General features: G+C 37.5%; 1 protein-coding gene across 3 annotated transcripts in view; it reads left to right on the top strand.

Annotated features, from left to right (window-relative positions):
• LOC133634203 (microtubule-associated serine/threonine-protein kinase 1-like) overlaps positions 1 to 20,272 on the top strand; it is a 382,209-nt gene that overhangs the window by 355,271 nt on the left and 6,666 nt on the right. For all 3 annotated transcript variants that reach the window (XM_062027288.1, XM_062027287.1, XM_062027289.1), the window contains 7 exons: positions 2,904 to 3,005; positions 3,068 to 3,190; positions 3,280 to 3,389; positions 8,313 to 8,476; positions 14,786 to 15,030; positions 18,363 to 18,614; positions 18,698 to 18,930. In XM_062027288.1, coding sequence (XP_061883272.1) covers positions 2,904 to 3,005; positions 3,068 to 3,190; positions 3,280 to 3,389; positions 8,313 to 8,476; positions 14,786 to 15,030; positions 18,363 to 18,614; positions 18,698 to 18,930 — 1,229 coding nt within the window. The remainder of the gene's footprint in view (positions 1 to 2,903; positions 3,006 to 3,067; positions 3,191 to 3,279; positions 3,390 to 8,312; positions 8,477 to 14,785; positions 15,031 to 18,362; positions 18,615 to 18,697; positions 18,931 to 20,272) is intronic.

The raw sequence follows: 20,272 nt of genomic DNA, 5'->3' as shown, positions 1-20,272 counted from the left end.
TCAATGTGTGGCCCGGCACTTTATTTGATGGGCCCCGCCACATTTAATATGGTCTGCCACATAATTTAATGTGGTCCGTCACGGCATTTAAATTGGCCCACCATGTCATTCAAAATAGCCTGCCACATCAAATATGGGGGCCGCCATGTCATTCAGTTTGGCCCACTACATTTAATATGGTCTGCCATATTTAATATGGTCTGCCACATCATTTAAATAGGGCCCGCCACGTCATTCAATGTGGTCTGCCACATCATTTAAAATGTGGCAGACCACGTTAAGTGACGCGACGAATCACATTGAAACACATGGCGTGCCACATAATTGAAGTGGCAGACCACGTTAAATAATGTGCCGGAACAGGTTGAATGATGTGGCAGGCCATTTAAATGTTGTGGCAGACCACATTGAAGATGTGAAGAACCACATTAAATGTCGTGGCCGACCACATTAAATTATATGGCAGGCCCTATAAATGATGTGGCAGACCACCTAAATGTTGTGGTAGACCACATGGAATGATGCGTCGGACCACATTGAATGATATGAGGGGGCCACATTTAATGATGTGGCAGACCACAATAAATGAATTGGCAGACCACATTGAATGATGTGGCGGGCCCCATTAAATGACATGGCCGGCCCTATAAATGTCATGGCAGACCACATTGAATGACATGGGTGTGCCACATTAAATGATGTGGCAAACCATTTTAAATGATGCGGCAGTCCATATTAAAGGATGTGGCAGACCATATTAAATGATTTGGCAGACCAAGTTAAATGACATGGCGGGCCACAATAAATGATGTGGCAAACCACATTAAATGACATGGTCGGCCCTATAAATGTTGTGGCAGACCACATTGAATGACATGGGGGGGCCAAATTAAAGGATGATGCAAACCATTTTAAATTATGCGGCAGTCCATATTAAAGGATGTGGCAGACCACTTAAATGACATTGTGGCAGACCACATTGAATGACATGGGGGGCCACCTAATATTAAAGGATGTGGCAGACCATATTAAATGATTTGGCAGACCAAGTTAAATGACATGGCGGGCCACAATAAATGATGTGGCAAACCATTTTAAATTATGCGGCAGTCCATATTAAAGGACGTGGCAGACCATATTAAATGATTTGGCAGGCCAAGTTAAATGACATGGCGGGCCACAATAAATGATGTGGCGGGCCACTTAAATGACATGGCCGGCCCTATAAATGTTGTGGCAGACCACATTGAATGACATGGGGGGCCACATAATATTAAAGGATGTGGCAGACCAAGTTAAATGACATGGCGGGCCACAATAAATGATGTGGCAAACCATTTTAAATTATGCGGCAGTCCATATTAAAGGATGTGGCAGACCATATTAAATGATTTGGCAGACCAAGTTAAATGACATGGCGGGCCACAATAAATTATGTGGCGGGCCACTTAAATGACATGGCCGGCCCTATAAATGTTGTGGCAGACCACATTGAATGACATGGGGGGGCCACATTAAATGATGTGGCAGACCATATTAAATGTTGTGGCAGACCATATTAAATGATTTGGCAGACCAAGTTAAATGACATGGTGGGCCACAATAAATTATGTGGCGGGCCACTTAAATGAAATGGCCGGCCCTATAAATGTTGTGGCAGACCACATTGAATGACATGGGGGGCCACATTAAAGGATGTGGCAAACCATTTTAAATGATGTGGCAGACCATATTAAATGATTTGGCAGACCAAGTTAAATGACATGGCGGGCCACAATAAATGATGTGGCAAACCATTTTAAATTATGCGGCAGTCCATATTAAATGATGTGGCAGACCATATTAAATGATTTGGCAGGCCAAGTTAAATGACATGGTGGGCCACAATAAATTATGTGGCGGGCCACTTAAATGACATGGCCGGCCCTATAAATGTTGTGGCAGACCACATTGAATGACATGGGGGGCCACATAATATTAAAGGATGTGGCAGACCAAGTTAAATGACATGGCGGGCCACAATAAATGATGTGGCAAACCATTTTAAATTATGCGGCAGTCCATATTAAAGGATGTGGCAGACCATATTAAATGATTTGGCAGACCAAGTTAAATGACATGGCGGGCCACAATAAATTATGTGGCGGGCCACTTAAATGACATGGCCGGCCCTATAAATGTTGTGGCAGACCACATTGAATGACATGGGGGGGCCACATTAAATGATGTGGCAGACCATATTAAATGTTGTGGCAGACCATATTAAATGATTTGGCAGACCAAGTTAAATGACATGGTGGGCCACAATAAATTATGTGGCGGGCCACTTAAATGAAATGGCCGGCCCTATAAATGTTGTGGCAGACCACATTGAATGACATGGGGGGCCACATTAAAGGATGTGGCAAACCATTTTAAATGACGTGGCAGACCATATTAAATGATTTGGCAGACCAAGTTAAATGACATGGCGGGCCACAATAAATGATGTGGCAAACCATTTTAAATTATGCGGCAGTCCATATTAAATGATGTGGCAGACCATATTAAATGATTTGGCAGGCCAAGTTAAATGACATGGTGGGCCACAATAAATTATGTGGCGGGCCACTTAAATGTTGTGGCAGACCACATTGAATGACATGGGGGGCCACATTAAATGATGTGGCAAACCATTTTAAATGATGTGGCAGACCATATTAAATGTTGTGGCGGGCCACATTAAATAATGTGGTAGACCACGTTGAATGCTTGGCGGGCCACTTAAATGATGGGGCCACATGAAACCATGTGACCTTGCCCCCGGACCCTGAGGTTGACTTAGGTGGTCCCACATATAAAACCCCTCCCTGAGTCCAGTCTGCATTGATCCAATGGAAGTTTCCACCTGCTTCTTCCACCAGATGACATCGTCTGGCCTGACGGTGAGGAGGTCTTACCTGCAGACGCCCAGGCCCTCATCTCCACCCTGCTGCAGACCAACCCCCTCGCCAGGCTGGGCACAGGTACTACCCAGACCTGGGACTTGGACTTGGACTCATGTGTTCATGGCGCTGTGTGTGTGCAGGCGGGGCCTACGAAGTGAAGGAGCACCCCTTCTTCACGGAGCTGGACTGGAACAGTTTGCTGCGCCAGAAGGCCGAGTTCATCCCTCACCTGGAGTCTGAGGAGGACACCAGCTACTTTGACAGTGCGCCACACCACGTTCGGACCCGGGACCGTGGTTCTGTCACGCGTGAAACCTCATCTCTTGTTCTTGGCCTCTCTTCCCTCCGCCAGCGCGCTGCGACCGTTACCACCACATCAACGCCTACGACGGGGACGACACCAACGACGACGAGCCGGTGGAGATCCGACAGTTTTCCTCCTGCTCGCCTCGGTTCAGCAAGGTGGGAACCTCCTCCGAACCTGTCCTGGTTCTCTCTGTCTGCCATTGGCCTGTCTGGCACCCAGTTCATTTTCTTAAAAATTGCTCATTTGCCAGCTATTATGGACAAAATGAGTAATTCAGGTTAATGACCATGAATATTACTTTGAAGTGTACACAGTATTTTTATATATGGCCCAATCCAAACAACCTTCCCCACTCACGGCGCGAATAAGCTAACACAACAAGTCGACACACATAGTCGCACATTACACAACCTGCTCACTGGACTTTGAAGATGTTATAAAAAAAAAAATGTCCAAGCACAACACATAATTCAAAATGACACAACTACAATGCATGATGGGAAAAAAATGCAACACACTCTCCAAACTTATCCATGTTTGGCGTATTTTAGCTGCTGATTGATTACACAACTTTAAGGCGTTCGTCACGGAAGTAAACAAGGTAACAGTCGAACTTTCACATACTCTTAATATCCAATTCTATTAATTATGTATCCATTATAGTAATATAATTATGTATATATATATGTATATATATATATACTGTATGTATAGGTTTTGGGGCCCGTCGTGTCATTTAAAGTTGTCTGCCACATCTCTTATACTGTATGTGTATAGGTTATGTGTATATGTATGTCAATATGTATGTATAAATATGTGTGTATATGTATATACAGATTTGTATATATGTGTGTATGTATATATATATATATATATGTATGTGTGTGTGTATTCAGTAAATGTAAACATGTGTACATATGTATATACATATATGTATATATGCAGTATATGTACATGTGTATACATGTGTATATTTATATATGTGTGGGTATATATATATTCAAGTTTTAATGTATACAAATATATATTTTCAGATTTAGATGTGTGTGTGTGTGTGTGCGTGTGCGTGTGTGTGTGTGTGTGTTTATATAAAATGTGTATATATGTGTGTATATAGTAAATGTATATATATGTGTATATGTATAAATATGTATACATATATGTGTATATGTATATTAGAGATGCGCGGTTTGCGGACACACCCGCGGGCACCGCGGGTGTGTCCGCGGGTCGGGCGGATGAATGACGAAAAAAATAGATTTGAAATAGATTCGGGCGGGTGGCGGTTGAACCAATTTGGAAATATATATATACATAGTAAATGTATAAAGAGAATCCTTCCTATGTGCTCCTTCAGCGCATTTTAGAGGCCAGGAGCTCTCGCCTGCATGAATCCTGGCACTGTAGATGCCATTTTATTCCTGCATAGTGCTAAAAAAAAAAAAAAGTAAGTAGACATACGGTTGGATATGTTAAACCAGTGGTCCCCAACCTAAAAAAATATATATATATATATATTTTTTATTTTTTTTGTCATAAAGAAATACAATCATGTGTGCTTACGGACTGTATCCCTGCAGACTGTATTGATTTATATTGATATATAATGTATATATTGTGTTTTTTATGTTGATTTAATAAAAATAAAAATAAAAAAATATATATATATATATATTTTTTTTATTTATTTATTTATTTTTTTAAATTTCTTGTGCGGCCGCGGCCCGGTACCAATCGGTCCACGGACCGGTACCGGGCCGCGGCCGCACAAGAAATTAAAATATTTTGTGTTTTTTATGTTGATTTAATAAAAATAAAAATTAAAAAATATATATATATATATATATATATATATATATATATATATATATATATATATATTTTTTTTTTTTTTTTTTTTTTTAATTTCTTGTGCGGCCGCGGCCCGGTACCAATCGGTCCACGGACCGGTTCCGGGCCGCGGCCCGGTGGTTGGGGACCACTGTGTTAAACGAATTAGTCTACGTTACCTAGGCTATACCAAATAAGATGTCTAACCTATATTAAGTTGGGTCAGCTGAATAATTGTGATGGTTACGTGTTGTTTGGGCGCACTACAATGCAAAGGAATTAAGGCAATTGCGTTGTTTATTGTGGGTTTTTTTCTATTGGAGATTTACTACTGTGTGTTCATTATTTGGCCTCGCTTTCAAGTGAAGCGCATCTCCGATTGGCTACAACGTAAGGCCTGCTTTGTTTGTCGCCACCGTCTATTTTCATTATAATTCAATTATTATTATTTATTTAATTATTTTATTTATTTATTTTTTTTATAATGTCCTGCCCAGCTTCTCGGGCAAATCATATAGCAGATGTAGATGCCCATATCGGCTGTTCAGATTTACTTCACAAAAGAGAAGTGTAGGATACTTCTCTTGTTGCCTTATTTGTATTTTGACTTTATTAAATGTATTTATATTATCATTTGGTGCAGCCGGGCCGGAGGGGATAGAAAGAGAGAAAAAGGAAGACAGAGGGGGGAATTGTGGGGACAAGAGGGGGATTAGACAGAGAGACAAAAACCACAACAACAACAACAGAGCAACATCAGCAAATACGACATGTACAAATATGATGGTAAAAGTAATAGCAAATAAGCAGTTAGCGAAAATAAAATAAAAAATACAGAAATGACAATGAGCATTATTACACTAAAAATGGAGCAATATGAATACCAATAGAAATAGTGCTATTGATAATAAACAATACCAGTACTTTACCTTTATTATCAACAATACAATTGTTCAAATGCACAATTTATTTTTGTTTAAATAGGGATGACATACATATGTTGTTGTATAATTTAAGTTTATGCGCGTGATTGACAGCCTAAGGCTTATGAGCCACATTTTTTATTTATTTTTTTATATCAACTTAAAAACGTATGAGCCTATGCCTACAACATAGGCTATGTGTGTATCTTTATTTTCCTGCCTGTCGTTGACAATGGAGATTGTCTGATATTTTGTCATGGCTGCAGATCAATCAATAAAGGTTCATCTTTGTCGCGAAATTGTTCACTGTTTCACTGTGCACCCCGCCCTCGTCCCTATTTCAGCATTATAACGTTAACAAGTTATTATTCATTGAAATAAATTCAGAACATTTTTTTTTTACCTAACGAAAATATAGGCCTTGTCTTTCTAAAACATTTTTTTAACTTCTTAAAAGCATCGTTCTGTGAGGAACGCACTCCTGGCAACAATAGTCAACACTTTCTTCATGGAAATGACAATAATATTATAATAATGATAAATACCGCCCGGGTGGCGGGCGGTTGTGGTTTTGATAAATTGTTGGTTCGGGTGGATGGCGGGTGGATGACGACTTTCGTGATGCGGTTGCGGATGAAATATTTGCCTATCCGCGCATCTCTAATGTATATACATTTATATACGGTATATAAGTAAGTATATTCTATATGTATGTGTGTATATTTATATACAGATGTGTGTGTGTGTGTATTCAGTAAATGTAAACATGTGTATATATGTATATACATATTTGTGTATGAAGTATATATGTGTGTGTGTGTGTGTGTGTGTGTGTGTGTGTGTGTGTGTGTGTGTGTGTGTGTGTGTGTGTGTGTGTGTGTGTGTGTGTGTGTGTGTGTGTGTGTGTGTGTGTGTGTATATTCAGTAAATGTAAACGTATATACGTGTATATATAAGTATATGTATATGTGTATATATATGTATATGTGTGCGGGTATATATATATATATATATATATATATATATATATATATATATATATATATATATATACTGTATTTGTATATTCATATATGTGTGTGTATATATGTGTGTATACAGTAAATGTATGTAAATGTTTATATAAATGTGTATATATGTTTGTGTATATATATATATATATATACATATATATACGGTGTATATGTAAGTATACTCTATATGTGTATATATTTATGTGTGTATGTGTGTGTGTATATATAATAAACGTGTGTGTATATATGTGTGTGTGTATACTGTGTATAAAATGTGTGTATATACTGTATGTGTGTATACAGTAAATGTATATAAATATATATATATATATGTATACATATACTCAATGTGTATATATGTATATACATTTATATACTGTATATATGTAAGTATACTCTATATGTATGTGTGTATATGTATATACGTGTGTGTGTGTGTGTGTGTGTGTGTGTGTGTATTCAGTAAATGTAAACGTGTATATATGTATATACATATTTGTGTATGAAGTATATGTATATATGTGTGTATATATATATATGTATATATATACACAAGTATATATGTATACAAATATGTATATCTATACTGTATTTGCATATTTATATATGTGTATACAGTAAATGTGTATATATGTGTATATGTATATATGTTTGTATATATATATACATATATGTGTATACATTTATATACGGTATACATATAAGTATACTCTATATACTGTACATGTGTGTATATTTAGATACAGATGCGCGTGTGTGTGTATTCAGTATGTGTGTGAGTATCTGTGTATATATATTTGTATACATATATATATATATATATATATACGGTGTATATGTAAGTATACTCTATATGTATATGTGGGTATGTGTGTGTATATATAATGTGTGTATATATATGTGCGTGTGTATACTGTATATAAAATGTGTGTATATACTGTATGTGTATACAGTAAATGTATATAAATATTTATACATATATGTATACATGTTTGTATATATATATATATATATATATATATATATATATATATATATATATATATATATATATATATATATATATATATATATATATATATATATATATAATAAACCCTATTAAAACCCCAGAGCAGAGCAGACTGCAGACAGTGAAAATGTTGATGAAGTGATCAGCAAACAGAGTCCACAATGTCTTCTGGCTGTCACTTTCACTTTCACTTCGCTGCCCAGTCCTCAGCTGCTCCCTGTTACCATGGCGACCTGTCGGCTCTTCCTATTGTCGTCCTCCCCCCCATACAAACCAGCGTGTGGTGTTCCTGGTGTGCAGGTGTACAGCAGCATGGAGCACCTCTCCCAGCTGGAGCACAAGGCCTCCACCTCCGTGTCCCGCCGGGAGCACAAGGGCCCGAGGGAGGACAAGGTGACCAAGAGGGAGAGCCTGGGAAGCTTCAGCATGAGGGACAAGAGCTGGAGGACCGGCTCGCCCGAAATGTGAGTAGCTGCTGGCAACAATCACGGTGTGACACTTTCAGTGGCTGAGTGAGTCCACCGCCTGCGACAGGAGCCTAATGTGGCCCTGAAGGGCCATTTTTTTTTCCCGGTTTATTTGGGTAAGCACTCCATTTAGGTTGGAATAGCTTGGCTTCAAGTTCCACATTTTGCAGCTTCGAGTCACTTCCACCTCACTCTCTCGGCTTCCGTCCGCTCCAACGTCTCATTCTTCCTTTGTGCTCGCTTATAGAAGCGGCAGTTCATCCTCTGTATATTCAGCTTCAAAAAAATATGGTTGAGAATCTTCATTTGTCCAAAAATAGTTATCTTTGTTGTCTCTTACTAAGTCTGTCATAATAAGAAAACCTTCCGGAAGTATGACACACATTTGTTGCCAGAAGTTGGAAGTGCACTGCTATGGAAACAGTAATAAATGCGCAGAGGAACTAGTACTGGCATTGATTAACATGACCAAAATACGGTAAATATTGTACATATTACATATTATTTTGAAGGTGTCTGTTACTACATTATATATATACTTGCAGTGTGTATATTGTACATATTACATATTGTTATGAAGGTGTCTGTTACTACATTATATATATACTTGCAGTGTGTATATTGTACATATTACATATTGTTATGAAGGTGTCTGTTACTACATTATATATATACTTGCAGTGTGTATATTGTACATATTACATATTGTTATGAAGGTGTCTGTTACTACATTATAGATATACTCGCAGTGTGTATATTGTGCATATTACATATTGTTATGAAGGTGTCTGTTACTACATTATAGATATACTCGCAGTGTGTATATTGTGCATATGTACATATTGTTATGAAGGTGTCTGTTACTGCATTATATATATACTTGCAGTGTGTATATTGTACATATTACATATTGTTATGAAGGTGTCTGTTACTACATTATATATACTTGCAGTGTGTACATATTACATATTGTTATGAAGGTGTCTGTTACTACATTATATATATACTTGCAGTGTGTATATTGTACATATTACATATTGTTATGAAGGTGTATGTACTACATTATATATATACTTGCAGTGTATATATTGTACATATTACATATTGTTATGAAGGTGTCTGTTACTACATTATATATATACTTGCAGTGTGTATATTGTACATATTACATATTGTTATGAAGGTGTCTGTTACATTATATATATACTTGCAGTGTGTATATTGTACATATTACATATTGTTATGAAGGTGTCTGTTACTACATTATATATATACTTGCAGTGTGTATATTGTACATATTACATATTGTTATGAAGGTGTCTGTTACTACATGACATATATACTTGCAGTGTGTATATTGTACATATTGTTATGAAGGTGTCTGTTACTACATTATATATATACTTGCAGTGTGTATATTGTACATATTACATATTGTTATGAAGGTGTCTGTTACTACATTATATATATACTTGCAGTGTGTATATTGTACATATTACATATTGTTATGAAGGTGTCTGTTACTACATTATATATATACTTGCAGTGTGTGTATTGTACATATTACATATTATTATGAAGGTGTCTGTTACTACATTATATATATACTTGCAGTGTGTATATTGTACATATTACATATTGTTATGAAGGTGTATGTACTACATTATATATATACTTGCAGTGTATATATTGTACATATTACAAATTGTTATGAAGGTGTCTGTTACTACATTATATATATACTTGCAGTGTGTATATTGTACATATTACATATTGTTATGAAGGTGTCTGTTACATTATATATATACTTGCAGTGTGTATATTGTACATATTACATATTGTTATGAAGGTGTCTGTTACTACATTATATATATACTTGCAGTGTGTATATTGTACATATTACATATTGTTATGAAGGTGTCTGTTACTACATTATATATATACTTGCAGTGTGTATATTGTACATATTAAATATTGTTATGAAGGTGTCTGTTACTACATTATATATATATATACTTGCAGTGTGTATATTGTACATATTACATATTGTTATGACGGTGTCTGTTGCTACATTATATATATACTTGCAGTGTGTATATTGTACATATTACATATTGTTGGCTCCAGACTTCTTCTGTTTGTTTGATATTGTCAATACTGCCACAAGTGGTGGAAAAGTGTATTACAACTGAGTACAGACCACAGCTGCGAAACACATCATTTTTGACGGTCCAACAACGGCCCTATGGTTAAAAAAACACGGTTTCAAGCCACAGAAATACTTCAGTCATGACTTGAAGTTGTTCCTTACTCCCGGTAATGAGCCGACATGGCTTCTTCGCCCCTCGTCTGTCATCACGGCGCTGGCTCGGCAATTAAAAAGCGCTTTCACAGCTGTGGGGTTTCCCTTTTATGGCCCGCGTACATGAACAATGTGAGCTGACGGTGGCAGTTATTAAACACCAGTGTTGCTAACTGTGCGTGTCACCTGCTGACTTGAAACGTTGTCGCCTGACAAGGTGATCAGGATAATAGGATGGCGACGGCGTCCCCTCACTCCATGTCAGCGCTTCATGCGAAGACCATCCATCCACATTTCAAAATAATAAATCATTCACACATTCTGCTTATTTATGGCCTTCCATATTGGATTTTCTTGGAACATTTCAAGTTGGAGCTGTCTCCGTATTCTGTACAGCTCCTTTATTAAAGGAAGTTCCAGTGTTTTCATCACATGTTCTGTCTGAATTATGAAAGGAGTATTAATCATCATTTATTAACCGTGTTACCACGGTTACAAGGGATTATTGTCAAGAATGGCAATGTTTCGAAGGCAAGATTTTTATTTTGAAACAAAACTAACGTTACCCTCCTTTATTTATATTACATCATTATAATCAAATATATGTTTTATGTTTTGTAACATTTTCATACATTTTGGGGCTACAGTAATACCTATTTGTTTTATTATTAAAACATTCAAAGGGCTTTGTTGAAAACCCAAATAATCCATCCCATAATTTAGTACAGTTTTGCATGCATAAAACAATGCAGAATGTCATATGCGTGATGAACAAAATTGATAAATGAACATTTAACATCACTATCTTGCTCAGTTGTAATACACTTTTCCACCACTTGTGGCAGTAATGACAATATCAAACAAACAGAAGAAGTCTGGAGATAAAGTCATAGAGAAGTTTCATAAGTGCAAAAATTATGACTAAATTAATGAAGCTGTGTTTTTTTTTTTTGCACTTTAATTTTAGTGAAGGTTTATTTAGGAAACATTTTCATTACTAATTTAGTTCATTTATTTCGGCACAACATAATTGTATGTTCTTTTATAATTCGTCCGTTAAGTCCCTTCTCATGGGGTATATTTAGCGCTTATTTTTCTAAATATCCTAAAATAAGCCTAAAGTTTACGTGTTCAATAAACAATAATCTCTGTGTGTCAGGTTCAAACACTGATGACATATATTAAACAAGACCAGAAGCAAGGCATTAAACAGAGACAGAATTCAATTTGGCTCAATGAGGAGAAACGCGTAGACACTGTACCCTTGCACAGTGTCGTCCCGCGCTCTGACGAAAGATTGTACACCTCTTTTATTTGGACTTTCCCTGATTACATGGCAACAGCTGTTTCTAAGGGAGGGGGGTCATAAACGGCCATCGCCTTTGATTAAAAACCCTAAAGACGCAAGACATCAGAACAATTTCAGTCTTGATAAATCACAGTGCTATTTACTTATATTTGCATCTCCTCCTCCCAGTAGTGTGGGTGTTCTGGTGACCAGCATATTTTCTGCATATTCATGAAGACAGTCGCGCTAAATGGATTGAACCCCTGATTATTGGGGCCCCGAGCGCCCTCTAGAGAGCCGCCAAAAAATATGTTTTTCTCAGCTGTGGTCCGTATGGGCCGCGGCGGTACTCAGTTGCAATACACTTTTCCACCACTTGTGGCAGTAATGACAATATCAAACAAACAGAAGAAGTCTGGAGATAAAGTCTTAGAGAAGTTTCTCAAGTGCAAAAATTATGACTAAAGTGATGACGCTGTGTTTTCATTTGCACTTTAATTGTTTTTATTTATTTTATTGTTTAGTTAAGAAAACATTTTCATTATTAATTTTACCACAACATATTTATATGTAAATGTATTTTTCGTCAGTTATTTATAAGTCCCTTTTCATGCAATATATTTGATTAGTATTCATTTTCTAATTAGCCTGAGCTAAGCCTAAGGTGTTTGTGTTGAATAAATGATATTCTTTGTGATTTTAAAAATTGGTTTAATATCATTTGACAAGGTTGTGAACTGTAAATAGATTAGATAAAATGATTGAATACTAATAAAATCAAGAGTAAGATGACTAATTCGGTGTTAATATTTGAATGGAAAAGTGGAAAAGTTGGGCCCAGAGATCAAAAAGGTTAAGGACCCTAAAGATGCCCCACAGAACAATTTCAGTCTTGATAAATCACCATAAAACCCTTGGTCTTACCCTGGCAGCATGGTGCGTTCACTGACACTAGGGAAACCCGGGTTCTTAGGCTCTGGTTGACTTTGATTGTACTAAATCTGGGGCGTATGAAAACCTAGAATTTGTTTTGCCTCACACAGAATCGTACTAAAACTGGGGCGTATGAAAACCAAGGCATGCTTTTGCCTAACACAGAATCGTACTAGAACTGGGGCGAGTGAAAACCAACACTTGTTTTTACCTCACACAGAATCGTACTAAAACTGGGGTGAATGAAAACCAAGAACTGGTAGTAAACAAGAACTGGTAGTAAACAAGAACTAGTAGTTAACAAGAACTGGTAGTAAACAAGAACTAGTAGTAAACCAGAACTGGCAGTAAACAAGAACTGTCAGTAAACAAGAACTGGTAGTAAACAAGAACTAGCAGTAAACAAGAACTGGTAGTAAACAAGAACTGGTAGTAAACAATAACTAGTAGTAAACAAGAACTAGCAGTAAACAGGAACTAGTAGTAAACAAGAACTAGTAGTAAACAAGAACTGGTAGTAAACAAGAACTGGCAGTAAACAGGAACTAGTAGTAAACAAGAACTAGTAGTAAACAAAAACTGGTAGTAAATAAGAACTAATAGTAAACAAGAACTGGTAGTAAACAAGAACTGGCAGTAAACAGGAACTAGTAGTAAACAAGAACTGGTAGTAAACAAGAACTGGTAGTAAACAAGAACTATTAGTAAACAAAAACTGGTAGTGAATAAGAACTAGTAGTAAACAGGAACTGGTAGTAAATAAGAACTAGTAGTAAACAAGAACTATTAGTAAACAAGAACTGGTAGTAAATAAGAACCAGTAGTAAACAAGAACTGGTAGTAAACAAGAACTAGCAGTAAACAGGAACTAGTAGTAAACAAGAACTAGCAGTAAACAAAAAATGGTAGTAAACAAGAACTAGCAGTAAACATGAACTAGTAGTAAACAAGAACTAGTAGTAAACAAGAACTGGTAGTAAATAAGAACTAGTAGTAAACAAGAACTGGTAGTAAACAAGAACTGGCAGTAAACAGGAACTAGTAGTAAACAATAACTATTAGTAAACAAAAACTATTAGTAAACAAGAACTGGTAGTAAATAAAAACTTGTAGTAAACAGGAACTGGTAGTAAACAAGAACTAGTAGTAAACAAGAACTATTAGTAAACAAGAACCATTAGTAAATAAGAACTAGTAGTAAACAAGAACTAGTAGTAAACCAGAACTAGTAGTAAACAAGAACTAGCAGTAAACAAGAACTGGTAGTACACAAGAACTAGTAGTAAACAAGAACTAGTAGTAAACCAGAACTAGTAGTAAACAAGAACTAGCAGTAAACAAGAACTGGTAGTACACAAGAACTAGCAGTAAACAAGAACTAGTAGTAAACAAGAACTGGTAGTAAATAAGAACTCGTAGTAAACAGGAACTGGTAGTACACAAGAACTAGTAGTAAACAAGAACTAGTAGTAAACAAGAACTGGTAGTAAATAAGAACTCGTAGTAAACAGGAACTGGTAGTAAACAAGAACTAGTAGTAAACAAGAACTATTAGTAAACAAGAACCATTAGTAAATAAGAACCAGTAGTAAACAAGAACTATTAGTAAACAAGAACCATTAGTAAATAAGAACCAGTAGTAAACCAGAACTAGTAGTAAACAAGAACTAGTAGTAAATAAGAACTAGTAGTAAACCAGAACTAGTAGTAAAGAAGAACTAGTAGTAAACCAGAACTGGTAGTACACAAGAACTAGTAGTAAACAAAGTGTCTCCGCATGCAGGAAGCGGCTGTCCTGCTCAGAGTCGCTCTACATGGACGGAGATGCCAGTCCTCCTCTCGGCGCTCGGCGGCGCTTCTCGGCTTTGATGGACACGCATCGCTTCGCCTCGCCCATGGAGGGTGAGTCCGACTTCCTGACCAGGCAAGCCCCCTTCAAGGTCCGGGGAACCTCCCTGGACGGGGCCGGCGCTCCGTCCGCCAACCTCGGGGAGCCGAGGAACAGTCTGAGAGAGGTCAACGGAGCAGGTGGGCAAAGTTCACTGAGGGCAAGTCAGCACTTCCTTTGTCTACTTGTCACCACGGCACAGGTGTCCAAGTCCTGGTCCGGGTCCAGATCTGGCCCGACACTTCATTTTATGTGGCCTGCCGCTTCATTTATGTGGTCCGCCACATCATTCAATGTGTGGTGTGTCACGTCTTTTAATGTCATTCAGTGTGGCCACTTACTAGTTTAAAACTGGTATGTCGCATTGCTCTAAGTGGCCTTTCAATGTGGCCTGACACACCATTTAAGGTGGCCCGCCACTTCTTTTTATGTGGTCCGTCACATCATTTAAATTGGCCCGCCACATCATTCAGTGTGGCCACTCACTAGCTTAAATGTGGTTTATGACATCATTTAAAGTGGCCCGCCATATCATTCAATGTGGTCTGCCACAGCATTTAATATGGCCTGCCGCATCATTCAGCGTGGTCACTCACTAGTTTAAACGTGGTCCATCACATAATTTTAAGAGGTCTGTCATTTCATTTAAAGTGTCCGGCAACATCAATTAATGTGGCCCTTCAGTTGTTTTTGTGTGATCCAACCAATTTTTTAAGTTGGCCCGCCACATCATTTAGTGTGGTCACTCAGTAGTTTAAATGTGGTCCGTCACATCATTTTAAGTCACCTGTCATGTCATGTAATGTGGCCTGCCACTTCTTTTTAATTGATCCGTTTAATCATTTAAAGTGGACTGTCATGTCATTTAAAGTGTGCTGCCACTTCAATTAATTTGGCCCGCCAATTCTTTTTGTGTGATCCAACACATTTTTTAAATTGGCCCGCCACGTCATTCAGTGTGGTCACTCAGTAGTTTAAATGTGGTCCTTCACATCATTTTAAGTCGCCTGTCATGTCATTTAATGTGGCCCGCCACGTCTTTTTATGGGATCCGTCTAATCATTTAAAGTGGCCCGCCACGTCATTCAGGGTGGTCACTCACTAGTTTAAAGTGGTTCGTCACATCATTTTAAGTCGCCTGTCATGTCATTTGAAGTGGCCTGACACTTATTTTTATGTGTTCCGTCTAATCATTTAATGTGGCCCGCCACGTCGTTCAGCGTGGTCACTCACTAGTTTAAATGTGGTCCGTCACATAATTTTAAGTCGCCTGTCTTTTCATTAAATGTGGCCCACCACATCATTTGATGTGGCCCGCCAATTCTTTTTATGTGATCCGTCTAATCATTTAAAGTGGCCCGCCACGTCATTCAGTGTGGTCACTCACTAGTTTAAAGTGGTTCGTCACATCATTTTAAGTTGCCTGTCATGTCATTTAATGTGGCCCGCCATATCTTTTTATGTGATCCGTCTAATCATTTAAAGTGGCCCGCCACGTCGTTCAGCGTGGTCACTCACTAGTTTAAATGTGGTCCGTCACATCATTTTAAGTCGCCTGTCATGTCATTAAAGTGGCCCACCACATCATGTGATGTGGCCCGCCAATTATTTTTATGTGATCCGTCTAATCATTTAAAGTGGCCCGCCACATCATTCAGTGTGATCACTCACTAGTTTAAATGTGGTCCGTCACATCATTTTAAGTCGCCTGTCATGTCATTTTATGTGGCCCACCACATCATTTAATTTGGCCTGTCATGTCATTTAATGTGGCCTTCCACATTATTTAATGTGCACCACTACATCATTTTATGTGGTCCGCCACATCATTTACCGTGGTCTGCCACAGTAGCACATTAAAAGTGGCCTGCCAGATCATTCAATCTGGCCCGCCATATCATTTAATGTGGTCTACCACATCATTCAATGTGGTCACTCACGCAATTTAAATATAATTTAAATTGGCCTGTCATGTCATTTAAAGTGGCCTTCCACATTATTTAACGTGCTCCACTACATCATTAAATGCGGTCCGCCCCCACATTTCAGTTGGCCTTCCACGTCATTCAATGTGGTCCATCACAGCATTTAAATGGCCTGTCATGTCATTAAAGTGGCCCTCCGCATCATTTGATGTGCTCAGCGACATCATTCAACTAGGGCCGTCACATCATTTATGTGTGTAATCTGCCACATCATTTACGGTGCCTCGTCATGTCATTAAATGTGGCCTGCCAGATAATTTAATGTGGTCACTCACGCAATTTAAATCTGGTCTGTAATATAATTTAAAGTGGCCTGTCATGTCTTTAAATGTGGCCTTCCACGTTATTTAATGTGCTCCACTACATCATTACACGTGGACTGCCACATCATGTTATATGGTCTGCCACATCAATTAATGTGGTCTGCCACTTCAATTAATGTGGTCACCCATATAATTTAAAATGTGGCCTGTCATGTCTCTAAAGGTGGCCCTCCACATTATTTAATGTGCTCCACTACATCATTACACGTGGACTGCCACATCATGTTATATGGTCTGCCACTTCAATTAATGTGGTCACCCATATAATTTAACTGTGGCCTGTCATGTCTCTAAATGTGGCCTTCCACATTATTTAATGTGCTCCACTACATCATTACACGTGGTCTGCCACATCATGTTATATGGTCTGTCACATCAATTAATGTGGTCTGCCACATCAATTACTGTGGTCACCCACATCAATTACTGTGGTCACCCATGTAATTTAAATGTGGCCTGTCATGTCTCTAAATTCTGCCTTCCACATTATTTAATGTGCTCCACTACATCATTACACGTGGACTGCCACATCATGTTATATGGTCTGCCACATCAATTAATGTGGTCTGCCACTTCAATTAATGTGGTCACCCATGTAATTTAAAAGTGGCCTGTCATGTCTCTAAATGTGGCCTTCCACGTTATTTAATGTGCTCCACTACATCATTACACGTGGTCTGCCACATCATGTTATATGGTCTGCCACATGAATTAATGTTGTCACCCATGTAATTTAAATGTGGCCTGTCATGTCTCTAAAGGTGGCCTTCCACATTATTTAATGTGCTCCACTACATCATTACACGTGGACTGCCACATCATGTTATATGGTCTGCCACATCAATTAGTGTGGTCTGCCACTTCAATTAATGTGGCCGCCCATGTAATTTAAATGTGGCCTTTCACATTATTTAATGTGCTCCGCTACATCATTACATGTGGACTGCCACATCATGTTATATGGTCTGCCACGTCAATTAATGCGGTCACCCATGTAATTTAAATGAGGTCTGTCATGTCATTAAATGTGGCCTGCCACGTCACTCTATGTGGTCTGCCACTTCAATTACCGTGGCCCCTGAGGGCAGCCATAGTCACGAAGTGGCCCTCAGTAAAGAGTTAGCCCGGCCAGGTCCCCAGTAATGCTGACCTGACTCCCTACAGACAAGTCCCCCAGGCAGGGAGACACACCAGGAGTGACCATCAGCACGTTGGCACCAGCTCCGGCGCCAGTGGCCCGTGACGTGGTGACGCCGCTCTACGACCCCCTGGGGGCCCGGGCCACCAACGACCTGGTCCTGCGGAGGGCCCGTCACTCGCATTTGTCCGGCGACGGAGAGAAACGGACCTCCAGAGCCGGCAACAAGGTCATCAAATCCGCCTCGGCCACCGCCTTGTCCGTCATCATACCGTCTGGTGAGGACAAGTCCCACGTCCCACGTCCACACGTCCACGGTTTTTGCCAGGACTAAAGTCTCTTCCCTCCCTGCTTGGTGTAGTGGACCAGCATGGTGGATTCTCCCCGCTGGCCAGTCCCATGTCGCCTCACTCCTTCTCCTCCAATCCGTCCTCCCGCGACTCTTCTCCCAGTCGGGACTTCTTCCCCACGGTGAGCGTGCTGCGCTCCCCCATCACCATCCACCGCTCGGGGAAGAAGTACGGCTTCACCCTGCGGGCCATCAGGGTCTACATTGGAGACAGCGACATCTACAGCGTGCACCACATAGTCTGGGTGAGCAGCTTCATCTTCATCATTATCACAATACTGGGAGGGGAATATGCTAATCAATTGTTTAGCAGTCGCGATGTGATTGATCAAGACTGGAACTGTTCTGCGCCTATGTCTATAAGGCTTGAACTGTACGCGCAATCTGGCCAAGTGACACACTTTCTTTTAAATGTAATGCACTTTGTGTTACATTTTATACGTATGATAAGGTGGCCAAAAATAAAAAAATCTATTTTCAGATTAATCGTGATTCTTATTTGTAACGATTCTTAAATCGATCAATTTTTTAATTTAAAAAAAATATCTTATATTTTATTTTCTTTATATTTTTAATGTAATGCACTTTGTGCTACATTTTAAATGTTTGATAATTTTGGGTGTCATTTTTTTTAAATATTCAGATAAATTGCAATTCTTATTTGTAACAATTCTTAATCGATTAAAAAATATATATATTTTTTTAATCTGCAAAAAATATATCTTTTTTTTAAAAAGTATTTTTGTTTTTTAATGTAATGCACTTTGTGTTACATTTTATATGCATGAGTAGGGGTGGCCCAAAAAAAAAAAAAAAAAAATTTTCAGATTAGTCGTGATTCTTATTTGTAACGATTTTTTATCTATTCAAAAGAATCAAAAATAAAATGATTTATTATTTTTGAAATATTTTTGAAATATTTTTTTAATATTTTTGAAATATTTTTTTAATATTTTTGAAATATTTTTTTAATATTTTTGAAATATTTTTTTAATATTTTTGAAATATTTTTTTAATATTTTTGAAATATTTTTTTAATATTTTTGAAATATTTTTGAAATATTTTTGAAATATTTTTGAAATATTTTTTCTGTAATGCACTTAGTGTTACATTTTATAAGCATGATGAGTAGGGGTGGCCCAAAAAAAAAAAAAAAAGATTTTCAGATTAGTCGTGATTCTTATTTGTAACGATTTTTAATCGATTCAAAAGAATCAAAAATAAAATGTTTTATTATTTTTTTAATATTTTTGAAATATTTTTTTTATATTTTTGAAATATTTTTTTTATATTTTTTTTATATTTTTTTTATATTTTTTTTAAATATTTTTTAAATATTTTTCTGTAATGCACTTAGTGTTACATTTTATAAGCATGATGAGTAGGGGTGGCCAAAAAAAAAAAAAAAAAAGATTTTCAGATTAGTCGTGATTCTTATTTGTAACGATTTTTAATCGATTCAAAAGAATCAAAAATAAAATGTTTTATTATTTTTGAAATATTTTTGAAATATTTTTGAAATATTTTTTTAATATTTTTGAAATATTTTTGAAATATTTTTGAAATATTTTTGAAATATTTTTGAA

This window comes from Entelurus aequoreus, linkage group LG18 (assembly GCF_033978785.1).
Source record: "Entelurus aequoreus isolate RoL-2023_Sb linkage group LG18, RoL_Eaeq_v1.1, whole genome shotgun sequence".
NCBI classification, from domain to species: Eukaryota; Metazoa; Chordata; class Actinopteri; order Syngnathiformes; family Syngnathidae; genus Entelurus; species Entelurus aequoreus.
This window is presented reverse-complemented; position numbering and strand designations above follow the sequence as displayed.